This window comes from Oncorhynchus gorbuscha, linkage group LG01 (assembly GCF_021184085.1).
Source record: "Oncorhynchus gorbuscha isolate QuinsamMale2020 ecotype Even-year linkage group LG01, OgorEven_v1.0, whole genome shotgun sequence".
In the NCBI taxonomy this organism is placed as follows: Eukaryota; Metazoa; Chordata; class Actinopteri; order Salmoniformes; family Salmonidae; genus Oncorhynchus; species Oncorhynchus gorbuscha.
The window spans coordinates 119,919,894-119,937,198 of NC_060173.1; the positions used below are offsets into that span (position 1 = coordinate 119,919,894).

The 17,305-nt window shown below is 43.0% G+C and overlaps 1 protein-coding gene across 1 annotated transcript in view; it reads left to right on the forward strand.

Annotated features, from left to right (window-relative positions):
* Positions 1–273: 273 nt before the first annotated feature.
* nme9 (NME/NM23 family member 9) overlaps positions 274–17,305 on the forward strand; it is a 40,279-nt gene continuing 23,247 nt past the window's right edge. The window contains 15 exon segments of the mRNA XM_046342567.1: positions 274–472; positions 585–642; positions 890–993; positions 1,096–1,167; positions 2,001–2,020; positions 2,106–2,145; positions 2,147–2,203; positions 2,495–2,558; positions 2,659–2,709; positions 2,712–2,779; positions 2,781–2,888; positions 3,098–3,252; positions 4,281–4,477; positions 7,323–7,467; positions 9,088–9,195. Coding sequence (XP_046198523.1) covers positions 440–472; positions 585–642; positions 890–993; positions 1,096–1,167; positions 2,001–2,020; positions 2,106–2,145; positions 2,147–2,203; positions 2,495–2,558; positions 2,659–2,709; positions 2,712–2,779; positions 2,781–2,888; positions 3,098–3,252; positions 4,281–4,477; positions 7,323–7,467; positions 9,088–9,195 — 1,280 coding nt within the window. The 5' untranslated portion in view covers positions 274–439.

A 17,305-nucleotide genomic window follows, 5' to 3' on the forward strand; every position in this document is an offset into this window, starting at 1 on the left:
TTTGTTCTGCGCCCACTTCATTTTATGGACAAAGTATCTTCCACGAAAGATAAACAAATGAACAATGAAAGTTAAATCAGGGTCCGTATCATTTGGTTCAAAATAAAACATAATATCAGAGTCGTTCAAATGAACATTAATAGTTGTTTCTTATGAAATAAAATATTGTAACTCAAACCAAAAGTCCTCTGAGAGCAGGTTGTGGCGCCGCCCGGTGGCGAGTCCATAGATGCCTTGAAGAAGAGCGTTGCTCAGCAACGAGAAGGGCAACAAGCTGTGGCACTAGAGCTGGTCGAGTTAACTCGTTCAATAGTCTGGCAAGTTACCCCTCTCAAACTCAACTTCCAAAGACTTATTTTGTTTGTTTTTGCTTGCAAATGACGTTTGGAGATTTATTGTTTTAAAAAGAATCGTTGTTCTCAGATGGTACATTAATACGATGGCTGGCAAAAAGAAAGAAATCAGCTTGCAGGTCAGTCGGTCAAACATACCTTTTATAGCAGAGATCCAAGTTGGGTGTGAAAGGCAGTGTGATCAGACTGTAACGTTTGCTAACACTGCTGTTCGGGCACTACTTTATCCAGGCGTCTGTCGCAAACCAAGAGCAATGGGATGAGATGCTTGCAACTAAAGGTTTAACAGGTAAGAATGATGTGTTTTGTTGCATATTACGTTTTCTTACTTACGTGTAGCCGTTGCACTCTGTCTGTATGTTGTGACTTGTTTTGTTTCATTAGTGCATTGAAAACGTACGTCTTAGTCGGTTTATTCATAGTGGAATGTATCATTCACATCCACTGCATGCTGCTGCCCCCGTGTGTTCATGCTGCTTACTGCAGGATGTGCCGTCATGGTGTTTACTTCCGTCCTGTGTCTCTGTCCCCTTCAGTTGTAGATGTGTACCAGCAGTGGTGTGGTCCATGCCGAGCTGTTGTCAGCTTACTGAGGAAGATCAAAAATGAACTGGGAGATGACTTGTTACATTTTGCCACAGTAAATACAACAGACAAATATCCTTCAATCTAGAATTACATTTCTGAAAACATTATATTGAAAAAAAGGCTTTTGTTTAAATTGAACTGGTTTTTCTTGCAGGCAAAAGCTGACAGTATCGATGCTCTAGAAAGGTACAGGGGGAAGTGTGAGCCCACCTTCCTGTTCTATGGGGTAAGTCCTCATCTATCTCTCTCTCTCTCTCTCTCCTCTCTCTCTCTCTCTCTCTCTCTCTCTCTCTCTCTCTCTCCCTCTCTCTCTCTTTCTCTATTGATTTATCTATTTCTCTCTCTATTTCTCTCTCTACTTCTTTCCCCAAAAGTGTTGATCTGGGAATTGTGCAGGTCTGTAGATGTTCTGTGTGTCGGTGGATGGCATCTCTGTGTTACTTTCACCATTCATTCATTATTGTCATATAAAGACCGGTTGGGGGCGGCTCAGGGGGAGATGGCTAACGCTCCTCTCCTCTAGAGGATGTTGACCCAAACCTCTGTATCTGGCTCAGGGGGAGATGGTCTCAGTGCTGCGGGGGCTAACGCTCCTCTCCTCTAGAGGATGTTGACCCAAACCTCTGTATCTGGCTCAGGGGGAGATGGTCTCAGTGCTGCGGGGGCTAACGCTCCTCTCCTCTAGAGGATGTTGACCCAAACCTCTGTATCTGGCTCAGGGGGAGATGGTCTCAGTGCTGCGGGGGCTAACGCTCCTCTCCTCTAGAGGATGGACCCAAACCTCTGTATCTGGCTCAGGGGGGAGATGGTCTCAGTGCTGCGGGGGCTAACGCTCCTCTCCTCTCAGGGGGGAGAGGATGGACCCAAACCTCTGTATCTGGCTCAGGGGGGAGATGGTCTCAGTGCTGCGGGGGCTAACGCTCCTCTCCTCTCAGGGGGAGAGAGGATGTTGACCCAAACCTCTGTATCTGGCTCAGGGGGGAGATGGTCTCAGTGCTGCGGGGGCTAACGCTCCTCTCCTCTAGAGGATGTTGACCCAAACCTCTGTATCTGGCTCAGGGGGGGGAGATGGTCTCAGTGCTGCGGGGGCTAACGCTCCTCTCCTCTAGAGGATGTTGACCCAAACCTCTGTATCTGGCTCATCTGGGGGGGAGATGGTCTCAGTGCTGCGGGGGCTAACGCTCCTGTCCTCCAGAGGATGGTGTCTGGAGGAACTGGCCAGAGAGAAGACTGTCCTGGAGGAGGGAGGGGAACGCAGAGTGGTGAGTCAAAACCTCTCCTCTAGAGGACCCAAACCTCTGTATCTGGCTCAGGGGGAGATGGTCTCACACACACACACACACAGAGGACCCAAACCTCTGTATCTGGCTCACAGATGGTCACACACACACACACACACACAGGACCCAAACCTCTGCATCTGGCTCAAACAGCAAGGTAGACTCAAATATTCATACATGCTGATTGCTCAGGGGAGAATGGTTAAAAAGGACTGACCTGGAGGACCCAAACTCTGCTATTCTCAGGGGGGAGATGGTCTCAGTGTTGTTCAGGTGAAAGATGAAGGTTTGATAGATGAAAACGAGGAGGAGGATCAAAGTGATGAAGATACGCTTGGTACTGGAGCTACTCATTCACCTTACATGTGTCATTTGTTCATTTTCCTCAGAGGATTTAACCAGTGTTCTGGCTCAGGGGGGAGTGACTCTGTCTGTAGTTCCAGACAGTAAATCATCTGGCTCACGAGTGGCCATCATCAAACCAAACGCTCCTCTAGAGGACGGACCCAAACCTCTGAGATTATCATGAAGATTCAGGATGCCGGGTTTGAGATCCTAGACCCACGAGGAGAGAACGCTGTGCTGACTCTGAAGCTAACGAGATTTCTACCAGAACAAACCTCTGTATCTGGAGAGGGGGTAGATTTCTCAGAACTAAGTAGGAGAGGTCAGTAGATTTCTACCAGAACTAAGTATCTGGCTCAGTAGATTTCTACCAGAACTAAGTAGGAGAGCTCCTCTCCTCAGTAGATTTCTACCAGAACTAAACAGAGAGTCTTTTGGGAGCCAAACGCCTCTTTTAGGTGAAAGGAGATAAAAGATCTGTCTCACTGAAAATACTGGGAATGCCCATCACTATTACCTGTGTGTTCCCAGGCCTGTTTTGAAGACCTGATCCAGTTCATGTCCAGTGGCCCCTCTCATGTCCTGGTGGTCTCTCAGAGGGAGGGGTCAGGTAATGTGGTGCCAGCATGGAGGGAGTTTATTGGTCCAGCAGACATAGAGGAAGCCAGGAGGGATAAACCTGAGAGGTACAGTTAAAAATATGACTCCTAATCCAGAAACACAGCCCTAATCCAGAAACACAGCCCTAATCACAGAAACACAGTCCTAATCCAGAAACACAGTCCTAATCCAGAAACACAGTCCTAATCCAGAAACACAGTCCTAATCCAGAAACACGATCCTAATCCAGAAACACAGTCCTAATCCAGAAACACGGTTCTAATCCAGAAACACGGCCCTAATCCAGAAACACTTTCCTAATCCAGAAACACAGTATTTATACAGGAACACAGTGACCCAAACCTAATCCAGAAACACAGTCCTAATCCAGAAACACGGCCCTAATCCAGAAACACGGCCCTAATCCAGAAACACAGTCCTAATCCAGAAACAAGGTCCTAATCCAGAAACAAAGTCCTAATCCAGAAACACAGTCCTAATCAGAAACACTGGCCCTAATCCAGAAATGGATCCTAATCCAGAAACACAGTCCTAATCCAGAAACACAGCCCTAATCCAGAAACACGATCCTAATCCAGAAACACAGTCCTAATCCAGAAACACAGTATTTATACAGGAACAGGACACGGGCACAATACTCAATGATCATAATATTAAAGTAACATATATTCAGTACAAACATTTGAGGGTTTTTAATTTCTAATAGTGGTATGTATCTGTGTACGTGTTGTAGATGCTTAGTTTGAGGGCTGTGTGGACATTCACTTCACTAAATGAAGATGGCATGTATCGACACAGATTGTTGCTCCAACAGAACAGACACACCCAAGGCACCGTTCCTCTCCTAACTATCCTCACTGGTCAGCAGCAGAGTAACCATCTGTCCTCCTATTTCCTTCCCTTCCTCTACCCTCTTCTCCTCCCTCTTCTCTCCTCCTCCCTTTTCTCTCCCCTCTTTCAACCTCTCCCTTCCCATCCTCTCCATCTCTCTCTTCTCTCCCTTCCTCCATACCTTCCTCTCACCTCCTCTGTCTCTTCTCACTCCTTCCCCTCCTCTCCTCCCTCCCTTCCGCCTCCCTCCTCCCTCCCCTAGCCTACGTGCCCAGTATGGCAGTGAAACCCTGTTCAACTCGCTCCACGGTAGTGACGACAGCCATCAGGCCAGGAGGGAGCTGGCTTTCTTCTTCCCCAGCTTCAGGACTTCTTCCCGGGCAGAGCAGCACGAGGAGGAAGGGCGAGTGGAGAGGACACTGGCTCTCATCCGACCCAACCTCTCCAGGGAGAGCAAAGGTGGGCGCGTGCCAATTACTGTACACAACACACGTCTGTTTCTAAAATCAGCTTAACAGCATCACAGGGCTGTATGCAGTGAAGAAGTCATTTGCGTTCTGAGATTTTCACGGTTTAGTCATTTATTAGCGATTCCTCAAAATGTTTTTCTGACAACTGAAAGAAATATCAGAAATAGTCTGAAGGCATATTGAAGCATCATTTTGATGACCTTTTCTAAACTATTCTGTTCTGTTCTGAGGCTGGTTCAGTATGGTTTTCTATTCTAGATCAGGTCTGGTCTGGTCTCCATGAGGATGGTTCAGTATGGTTTTCTATTCTAGATCAGGTCTGGTCTGGTCTCCATGAGGCTGGTTCAGTATGGTTTTCTATTCTAGATCTGGTCTCAATGAGCCTGGTTCAGTATGGTTTTCTATTCTAGATCAGGTCTGGTCTCAATGAGGCTGGTTCAGTATGGTTTTCTATTCTAGATCAGGTCTGGTCTCCATGAGGCTGGTTCAGTATGGTTTTCTATTCTAGATCAGGTCTGGTCTCCATGAGGCTGGTTCAGTATGGTTTTCTGTTTTAGATCAGGTCTGGTCTCAATGAGGCTGGTTCAGTATGGTTTTCTATTCTAGATCAGGTCTGGTCTGGTCTCCATGAGGCTGGTTCAGTATGGTTTTCTGTTTTAGATCAGGTCTGGTCTCCAATGAGGCTGGTTCAGTATGGTTTTCCTTCTATTCTAGATCAGGTCTGGTCTCCATGAGGATGGTTCAGTATGGTTTTCTATTCTAGATCAGGTCTGGTCTCCATGAGGCTGTTTCAGTATGGTTTTCTATTCTAGATCTGGTCTCCATGAGGCTGGTTCAGTATGGTTTTCTATTCTAGATCTGGTCTGGTCTCAATGAGGCTGGTTCAGTATGGTTTTCTATTCTAGATCAGGTCTGGTCTCCATGAGGCTGGTTCAGTATGGTTTTCTATTCTAGATCAGGTCTGGTCTCCATGAGGCTGGCAGCAATATGGTTTTCTGTTTTAGATCATCTGGTCTGGTCTCAATGAGGCTGGTTCAGTATGGTTTTCTATTCTAGATCAGGTCTGGTCTGGTCTCCATGAGGCTGGTTCAGTATGGTTTTCTGTTTTAGATCAGGTCTGGTCTCAATGAGGCTGGTTCAGTATGGTTTTCTATTCTAGATCAGGTCTGGTCTGGTCTCCATGAGGATGGTTCAGTATGGTTTTCTATTCTAGATCAGGTCTGGTCTCCATGAGGCTGGTTCAGTATGGTTTTCTATTCTAGATCTGGTCTCAATGAGGCTGGTTCAGTATGGTTTTCTATTCTAGATCTGGTCTGGTCTCAATGAGGCTGGTTCAGTATGGTTTTCTATTCTAGATCAGGTCTGGTCTCCATGAGGCTGGTTCAGTATGGTTTTCTATTCTAGATCTGGTCTGGTCTCAATGAGGCTGGTTCGGTATGGTTTTCTATTCTAGATCAGGTCTGGTCTCCATGAGGCTGGTTCAGTATGGTTTTCTATTTTAGATCAGGTCTGGTCTCCATGAGGCTGGTTCAGTATGGTTTTCTATTCTAGATCAGGTCTGGTCTCCATGAGGATGGTTCAGTATGGTTTTCTATTCTAGATGAGATCTGGTCTGGTCTCCATGAGGCTGGTTCAGTATGGTTTTCTATTCTAGATCTGGTCTGGTCTCCATGAGGCTGGTTCAGTATGGTTTTCAATTCTAGATGAGGTCTGGTCTGGTCTCCATGAGGCTGGTTCAGTATGGTTTTCTATTCTAGATCAGGTCTGGTCTCCATGAGGCTGTTTCAGTATGGTTTTCTATTCTAGATCAGGTCTGGTCTCCATGAGGCTGGTTCAGTATGGTTTTCTATTCTAGATCAGGTCTGGTCTCCATGAGGCTGGTTCAGTATGGTATTCTATTCTAGATCAGGTCTGGTCTCCATGAGGCTGGTTCAGTATGGGTTTCTGTTCCAGATGAGATCTGGTCTGGTCTCCATGAGGATGGTGCAGTATGGGTTTTTGTTCCAGATGAGATCTGGTCTCGTATCCATGAGGATGGTTCAGTATGGTTTTCTATTCTTCTATTCTAGATCTGGTCTGGTCTCCATGAGGCTGGTTCAGTATGGTTTTCTATTCTAGATCAGGTCTGGTCTCCATGAGGCTGGTTCAGTATGGTTTTCTATTCTAGATCTGGTCTGGTCTCAATGAGGCTGGTTCAGTATGGTTTTCTATTCTAGATCAGGTCTGGTCTCCATGAGGCTGGTTCAGTATGGTTTTCTATTCTAGATCAGGTCTGGTCTCCATGAGGCTGGTTCAGTATGGGTTTCTGTTCCAGATGAGATCTGGTCTCCATGAGGATGGTTCAGTATGGGTTTCTGTTCCAGATGAGATCTGGTCTCCATGAGTCTGGTTCAGTATGGTTTTCTATTCTAGATCAGATCAGGTCTGGTCTCCATGAGGATGGTGCAGTATGGTTTTCTATTCTATATGAGATCTGGTCTGGTCTCCATGAGGCTGGTTCAGTATGGTTTTCTATTCTAGATCAGATCAGGTCTGGTCTCCATGAGGATGGTGTAGTATGGTTTTCTGTTCCAGATGAGATCTGGTCTCCATGAGGCTGGTTCAATATGGTTTTCTATTCCAGATGAGATCTGGTCTGGTCTCCATGAGGATGGTGCAGTATGGGTTTTTGTTCCAGATGAGATCTGGTCTCGTATCCATGAGGATGGTTCAGTATGGTTTTCTGTTCCAGATGAGATCTGGTCTCCATGAGGATGGTGCAGTATGGGTTTCTGTTCCAGATGAGATCTGGTCTGGTCTCCACGAGGATGGTTCAGTATGGGTTTCTGTTCCAGATGAGATCTGGTCTCGTATCCATGAGGCTGGCTTCACTGTGTCTCTCCAGAGAGAGGTGATATTAACAGAGGAACAGGCCAGACGGTTCTACAAACGACATGTTGACCAGGACTACTTCCCTGCCCTACTGCACAACATGACCAGGTAACCATCTGACAAATGAAACACAAGAGAACTACAATATCAAAGCAAGAAGACAAATCAAAAAACAATTTGGCATCAGTGGTCTTTATAAGATCTCATCCCTATTATTCCCCCTAGTCTATTATTCCCCCTAGTCTAATATTATCTAGTCTATTATTCCCCCCTAGTCTATTATTCCCCCCTAGTCTATTATTCCCCCCTAGTCTATTATTCTCTAGTCTAGTATTCCCCCTAGTCTATTATTCCCCCTAGTCTATTATTCCCCCTAGTCTATTATTCTCTAGTCTAGTATTCCCCCTAGTCTATTATTCCCCCTAGTCTAATATTCTCTAGTCTATTATTCCCCCTAGTCTATTATTATCTAGTCTATTAGTCCCCCTAGTCTAATATCATCTAGTCTATTATTCCCCCTAGTCTATTATTCTCTAGTTTAGTATTCCCCCTAGTCTATTATTCCCCCTAGTCTATTATTCTCTAGTTTAGTATTCCCCCTAGTCTATTATTCCCCCTAGTCTATTATTCCCCCTAGTCTATTATTCCCCCTGGTCTATTATTCTCTAGTTTAGTATTCCCCCTAGTCTATTATTCCCCCTAGTCTATTATTCTCTAGTTTAGTATTCCCCCTAGTCTATTATTCCCCCTGGTCTATTATTTTCTAGTCAAATCAAATCAAATCAAATGTATTTATATAGCCCTTCGTACATCAGCTGATATCTCAAAGTGCTGTACAGAAACCCAGCCTAAAACCCCAAACAGCAAGCAATGCAGGTGTAGAAGCACGGTGGCTAGGAAAAACTCCCTAGAAAGGCCAAAACCTAGGAAGAAACCTAGAAAGGAACCAGGCTATGTGGGGTGGCCAGTCCTCTTCTGGCTGTGCTGGGTGGAGATTATAACAGAACATGGCCAAGATGTTAAAATGTTCATAAATGACCAGCATGGTCGAATAATAATAAGGCAGAACAGTTGAAACTGGAGCAGCAGCACAGGCAGGTGGACTGGGGACAGCAAGGAGTCATCGGGCACGGTCCTAGGGCTCAGGTCCTCCGAGAGAGAGAAGGAAAGAGGGAATTAGAGAGAGCATATGTGGGGTGGCCAGTCCTCTTCTGGCTGTGCCGGGTGGAGATTATAACAGACTGGGGACAGCAAGGAGTCATCATGTCAGGTAGTCCTGGGACATGGTCCTAGGGCTCAGGTCTAGTATTCCCCCTAGTCTATTATTCCCCCTAGTCTAATATTATCTAGTCTATTATTCCCCCCTAGTCTATTATTCCCCCCTAGTCTATTATTCCCCCTAGTCTATTATTCCCCCCTAGTCTATTATTCCCCCCTAGTCTATTATTCCCCCTAGTCTATTATTCCCCCTAGTCTATTATTCCCCCTAGTCTATTATTCCCCCTAGTCTAGTATTCCTCCTAGTCTAGTATTCCCCCTAGTCTATTATTCCCCTTCTATTATTCCCCTAGTCTATTATTCCCCATAGTCTATTATTCCCCCTAGTCTATTATTCCCCTAGTCTATTATTCCCCCTCGTCTAACTCGTCTCTATTATGTTATTCCTATTCACTGTATTTCTGTTACAGCGGTCCTGTGTTGGCTCTGTTGACTGTGTTTCTGTTACAGTGGTCCTGTCTTGGCTCTAGCCCTGGCCAGGACGGGAGCTGTGGACCACTGGAGGAACCTTCTGGGCCCTAAAGACGTTAACAAGGCCAGGGAGGAGCAGCCCGACTGGTACGACTTGCTCTCATAAAGATCACTACTTATTACCAGGTCCAGTAGGACTGTTTATTACCAGGTCCAGTAGGACTGTTTATTACCAGGTCCCATAGGACTGTTTATTACCAGGTCCAGTAGGACTGTTTATTACCAGGTCCAGTAGGACTGTTTATTACCAGGTCCAGTAGGACTGTTTATTACCAGGTCCAGTAGGACTGTTTATTACCAGGTCCAGTAGGACTGTTTATTACCAGGTCCAGTAGGACTGTTTATTACCAGGTCCCATAGGACTGTTTATTACCAGGTCCCATAGGACTGTTTATTACCAGGTCCCATAGGACTGTTTATTACCAGGTCCAGTAGGACTGTTTATTACCAGGTCCCATAGGACTGTTTATTACCAGGTCCCATAGGACTGTTTATTACCAGGTCCCATAGGACTGTTTATTACCAGGTCCAGTAGGACTGTTTATTACCAGGTCCCGTAGGACTGTTTATTACCAGGTCCCATAGGACTGTTTATTACCAGGTCCCATAGGACTGTTTATTACCAGGTCCCATAGGACTGTTTATTACCAGGTCCCATAGGACTGTTTATTACCAGGTCCAGTAGGACTGTTTATTACCAGGTCCAGTAGGACTGTTTATTACCAGGTCCAGTAGGACTGTTTTTTACCAGGTCCCATAGGACTCTGCTATAAAGTAATGTGTATATACACTGAGTAGACAAACCATTAAGAACATTCTTTGTCGCTGGGGACTTGAACCAAGCATGATTGTGTATGTGTGCCATTCAGAGGGCGAATGGGCAAGATTACATTTATTTGCCTTTGAAAGTATACAGTGGGGCAAAAAAGTATTTAGTCAGCCACCAATTGTGCAATTTCTCCCACTTAAAAATATGAGAGAGGCCTGTAATTTATCATAGGTACACTTCAACTATGATAGACAAAATGAAGAAAAAAATCCAGAAAATCACATTGCAGGATTTTTTATGAATTTATTTGCAAATTATGGTGGAAAATAAGTATTTGGTCACCTACAAACAAGCAAGATTTCTGGCTCTTACAGACCTGTAACTTCTTCTTTAAGAGGCTCCTCTGTCCTCCACTCGTTACCTGTATGAATGGCACCTGTTTGAACTTGTTATCAGTATAAAAGACACCTGTCCACAACCTCACAGTCACACTCCAAACTCCACTATGGCCAAGACCAAAGAGCTGTCAAAGGACACCAGAAACAAAATTGTAGACCTGCACCAGGCTGGGCAGACAAACAGTTAACTGTTTGTACTGAATGAGCTAAAGATAAAACAGTACATCATATAACATCCCTACACCTCCACATATCCACAGCATGTTCAATACCACCACATATCCACAACATGTTCAACACCCCCACATATCCACAGCATGTTCAATACCACCACATATCCACAACATGTTCAACACCCCCACATATCCACAACATGTTCAATACCTCCACATATCCACAACACAACATATTCAATACCACCACATATCCACATCACAACATGTTCAACACCCCCACATATCCACAACATGTTCAATACCTCCACATATCCACAACACAACATGTTCAATACCACTACATATCCACAACATGTTCAATACCACCACATATCCACAACATGTTCAATACCTCCACATATCCACAACATGTTCAATACCTCCACATATCCACAACATGTTCAATACCACCACATATCCACAACATGTTCAATACCACCACATATCCACAACATGTTCAATACCTCCACATATCCACATCATGTTCAATACCACCACATATCCACAACACAACATGTTCAATACCACCACATATCCACAACACAACATGTTCAATACCTCCACATATCCACAACACAACATGTTCAATACCATCACATATCCACAACATGTTCAATACCACCACATATCCACAACACAACATGTTCAATACCACCACATATCCACAACACAACATGTTCAATACCACCACATATCCACAACACAACATGTTCAATACCTCCACATATGACAACATGTTCAATACCATCACATATCCACAACATGTTCAATACCCCCACATATCCACAACATGTTCAATACCTCCACATATCCACAACATGTTCAATACCACCACATATCCACAACATGTTCAATACCACCACATATCCACACCATGTTCAATACCACCACATATCCACAACACAACATGTTCAATACCTCCACATATCCACAACATGTTCAATACCACCACATATCCACAACATGTTCAATACCACCACATATCCACAACACAACATGGTCAATACCTCCACATATCCCCATGTTCAATACCTCCACATATACACAACATGTTCAATACCTCCACATATCCACAACATGTTCAATACCCCCACATATCCACAACACAACATGTTCAATACCACCACATATCCACAACATGTTCAATAACACCACATATCCACAACACAACATGTTCAATACCAACACATATCCACAACATGTTCAATTCCACATATCCACAACACAACGTGTTCAATACCCCCACATATCCACAACATGTTCAATACCTCCACATATCCACAACACAACATGTTCAATACCCCCACATATCCACAACATGTTCAATACCCCCACATATCCACAACACAACATGTTCAATACCCCCACATATCCACATCACAACATGTTCAATACCTCCACATATCCACAACATGTTCAATACCACAACATGTTCAATACTTCCACATATCCACAACACAACATGTTCAATACCACCACATATCCACAACACAACATGTTCAATACCACCACATATCCACAACACAACATGTTCAATACCAACACATATCCACAACATGTTCAATACCTCCACATATCCACAACACAACATATTCAATACCACCACATATCCATAACACAACATGTTCAACACCCCCACATATCCACAACATGTTCAATACCCCCACATATCCACAACATGTTCAATACCCCCACATATCCACAACATGTTCAATACCACCACATATCCACAACATGTTCAATACCTCCACATATCCACAACACAACATATTCAATACCACCACATATCCATAACACAACATGTTCAACAACCCCACATATCCACAACATGTTCAATACCCCCACATATCCACAACATGTTCAATACCTCCACATATCCACAACATGTTCAATACCACCACATATCCACAACATGTTCAATACCTCCACATATCCACAACATGTTCAATACCACCACATATCCACAACATGTTCAATACCACCACATATCCACAACATGTTCAATACCTCCACATATCCACATCATGTTCAATACCACCACATATCCACAACACAACATGTTCAATACCACCACATATCCACAACACAACATGTTCAATACCTCCACATATCCACAACACAACATGTTCAATACCATCACATATCCACAACATGTTCAATACCACCACATATCCACAACACAACATGTTCAATACCACCACATATCCACAACACAACATGTTCAATACCTCCACATATCCACAACATGTTCAATACCATCACATATCCACAACATGTTCAATACCCCCACATATCCACAACATGTTCAATACCTCCACATATCCACAACATGTTCAATACCACCACATATCCACAACATGTTCAATACCACCACATATCCACACCATGTTCAATACCACCACATATCCACAACACAACATGTTCAATACCTCCACATATCCACAACATGTTCAATACCACCACATATCCACAACATGTTCAATACCACCACATATCCACAACACAACATGGTCAATACCTCCACATATCCCCATGTTCAATACCTCCACATATACACAACATGTTCAATACCTCCACATATCCACAACATGTTCAATACCCCCACATATCCACAACACAACATGTTCAATACCACCACATATCCACAACATGTTCAATAACACCACATATCCACAACACAACATGTTCAATACCAACACATATCCACAACATGTTCAATACCTCCACATATCCACAACACAACGTGTTCAATACCCCCACATATCCACAACATGTTCAATACCTCCACATATCCACAACACAACATGTTCAATACCCCCACATATCCACAACATGTTCAATACCCCCACATATCCACAACACAACATGTTCAATACCCCCACATATCCACATCACAACATGTTCAATACCTCACATATCCACAACATGTTCAATACCACAACATGTTCAATACTATTCACATATCCACAACACAACATGTTCAATACCACCACATATCCACAACACAACATGTTCAATACCACCACATATCCACAACACAACATGTTCAATACCAACACATATCCACAACATGTTCAATACCTCCACATATCCACAACACAACATATTCAATACCACCACATATCCATAACACAACATGTTCAACACCCCCACATATCCACAACATGTTCAATACCCCCACATATCCACAACATGTTCAATACCCCCACATATCCACAACATGTTCAATACCACCACATATCCACAACATGTTCAATAGTTTCCACATATCCACAACACAACATATTCAATACCACCACATATCCATAACACAACATGTTCAACAACCCCACATATCCACAACATGTTCAATACCCCCACATATCCACAACATGTTCAATACCTCCACATATCCACAACATGTTCAATACCACCACATATCCACAACATGTTCAATACCACCACATATCCACAACATGTTCAATACCTCCACATATCCACAACATGTTCAATACCACCACATATCCACAACATGTTCAATACCCCCACATATCCACAACACAACATGTTCAATACCACCACATACCCACAACATGTTCAATACCATCACATATCCACAACATGTTCAATACCTCCACATATCCACAACATGTTCAATACCTCCACATATCCACAACATGTTCAACACCTCCACATATCCACATCATGTTCAATACCACCACATATCCACAACACAACATGTTCAATACCACCACATATCCACAACACAACATGTTCAATACCTCCACATATCCACAACACAACATGTTCAATACCATCACATATCCACAACATGTTCAATACCACCACATATCCACAACACAACATGTTCAATACCACCACATATCCACAACACAACATGTTCAATACCACCACATATCCACAACACAACATGTTCAATACCTCCACATATCCACAACATGTTCAATACCATCACATATCCACAACATGTTCTACATATCCACAACATGTTCAATACCTCCACATATCCACAACATGTTCAATACCACCACATATCCACAACATGTTCAATACCACCACATATCCACACCATGTTCAATACCACCACATATCCACAACACAACATGTTCAATACCTCCACATATCCACAACATGTTCAATACCACCACATATCCACAACATGTTCAATACCACCACATATCCACAACACAACATGGTCAATACCTCCACATATCCCCATGTTCAATACCTCCACATATACACAACATGTTCAATATCCACATATCCACAACATGTTCAATACCCCCACATATCCACCACAACATGTTCAATACCACCACATATCCACAACATGTTCAATAACACCACATATCCACAACACAACATGTTCAATACCAACACATATCCACAACATGTTCAATACCTCCACATATCCACAACACAACGTGTTCAATACCCCCACATATCCACAACATGTTCAATACCTCCACATATCCACAACACAACATGTTCAATTCCCCCACATATCCACAACATGTTCAATACCCCCACATATCCACAACACAACATGTTCAATACCCCCACATATCCACATCACAACATGTTCAATACCTCCACATATCCACAACATGTTCAATACCACAACATGTTCAATACTTCCACATATCCACAACACAACATGTTCAATACCACCACATATCCACAACACAACATGTTCAATACCACCACATATCCACAACACAACATGTTCAATACCTCCACATATCCACAACATGTTCAATATATCCACAACATGTTCAATACCACCACATATCCACAACACAACATGGTCAATACCTCCACATATCATGTTCAATACCTCCACATATACACAACATGTTCAATACCTCCACATATCCACAACATGTTCAATACCCCCACATATCCACAACACAACATGTTCAATACCACCACATATCCACAACATGTTCAATAACACCACATATCCACAACACAACATGTTCAATACCCCACATATCCACAACATGTTCAATACCTCCACATATCCACAACACAACGTGTTCAATACCCCCACATATCCACAACATGTTCAATACCTCCACATATACACAACACAACATGTTCAATACCCCCACATATCCACAACATGTTCAATACCCCCACATATCCACAACACAACATGTTCAATACCCCCACATATCCACATCACAACATGTTCAATACCTCCACATATCCACAACATGTTCAATAACAACATGTTCAATACTTCCACATATCCACAACACAACATGTTCAATACCACCACATATCCACAACACAACATGTTCAATACCACCACATATCCACAACACAACATGTTCAATACCAACACATATCCACAACATGTTCAATACCTCCACATATCCACAACACAACATATTCAATACCACCACATATCCATAACACAACATGTTCAACACCCCCACATATCCACAACATGTTCAATACCCCCCATATCCACAACATGTTCAATACCCCACATATCCACAACATGTTCAATACCACCACATATCCACAACATGTTCAATACCTCCACATATCCACAACACAACATATTCAATACCACCACATATCCATAACACAACATGTTCAACAACCCCACATATCCACAACATGTTCAATACCCCCACATATCCACAACATGTTCAATACCTCCACATATCCACAACATGTTCAATACCACCACATATCCACAACATGTTCAATACCTCCACATATCCACAACATGTTCAATACCACCACATATCCACAACATGTTCAATACCACCACATATCCACAACATGTTCAATACCTCCACATATCCACATCATGTTCAATACCACCACATATCCACAACACAACATGTTCAATACCACCACATATCCACAACACAACATGTTCAATATCCACATATCCACAACACAACATGTTCAATACCATCACATATCCACAACATGTTCAATACCACCACATATCCACAACACAACATGTTCAATCCACATATCCACAACACAACATGTTCAATACCTCCACATATCCACAACATGTTCAATACCATCACATATCCACAACATGTTCAATACCCCACATATCCACAACATGTTCAATACCTCCACATATCCACAACATGTTCAATACCACCACATATCCACAACATGTTCAATACCACCACATATCCACACCATGTTCAATACCACCACATATCCACAACACAACATGTTCAATACCTCCACATATCCACAACATGTTCAATACCACCACATATCCACAACATGTTCAATACCACCACATATCCACAACACAACATGGTCAATACCTCCACATATCCCCATGTTCAATACCTCCACATATACACAACATGTTCAATACCTCCACATATCCACAACATGTTCAATACCCCCACATATCCACAACACAACATGTTCAATACCACCACATATCCACAACATGTTCAATACACCACATATCCACAACACAACATGTTCAATACCAACACATATCCACAACATGTTCAATACCTCCACATATCCACAACACAACGTGTTCAATACCCCACATATCCACAACATGTTCAATACCTCCACATATCCACAACACAACATGTTCAATACCCCCACATATCCACAACATGTTCAATACCCCCACATATCCACAACACAACATGTTCAATACCCCACATATCCACATCACAACATGTTCAATACCTCCACATATCCACAACATGTTCAATACCACAACATGTTCAATACTTCCACATATCCACAACACAACATGTTCAATACCACCACATATCCACAACACAACATGTTCAATACCA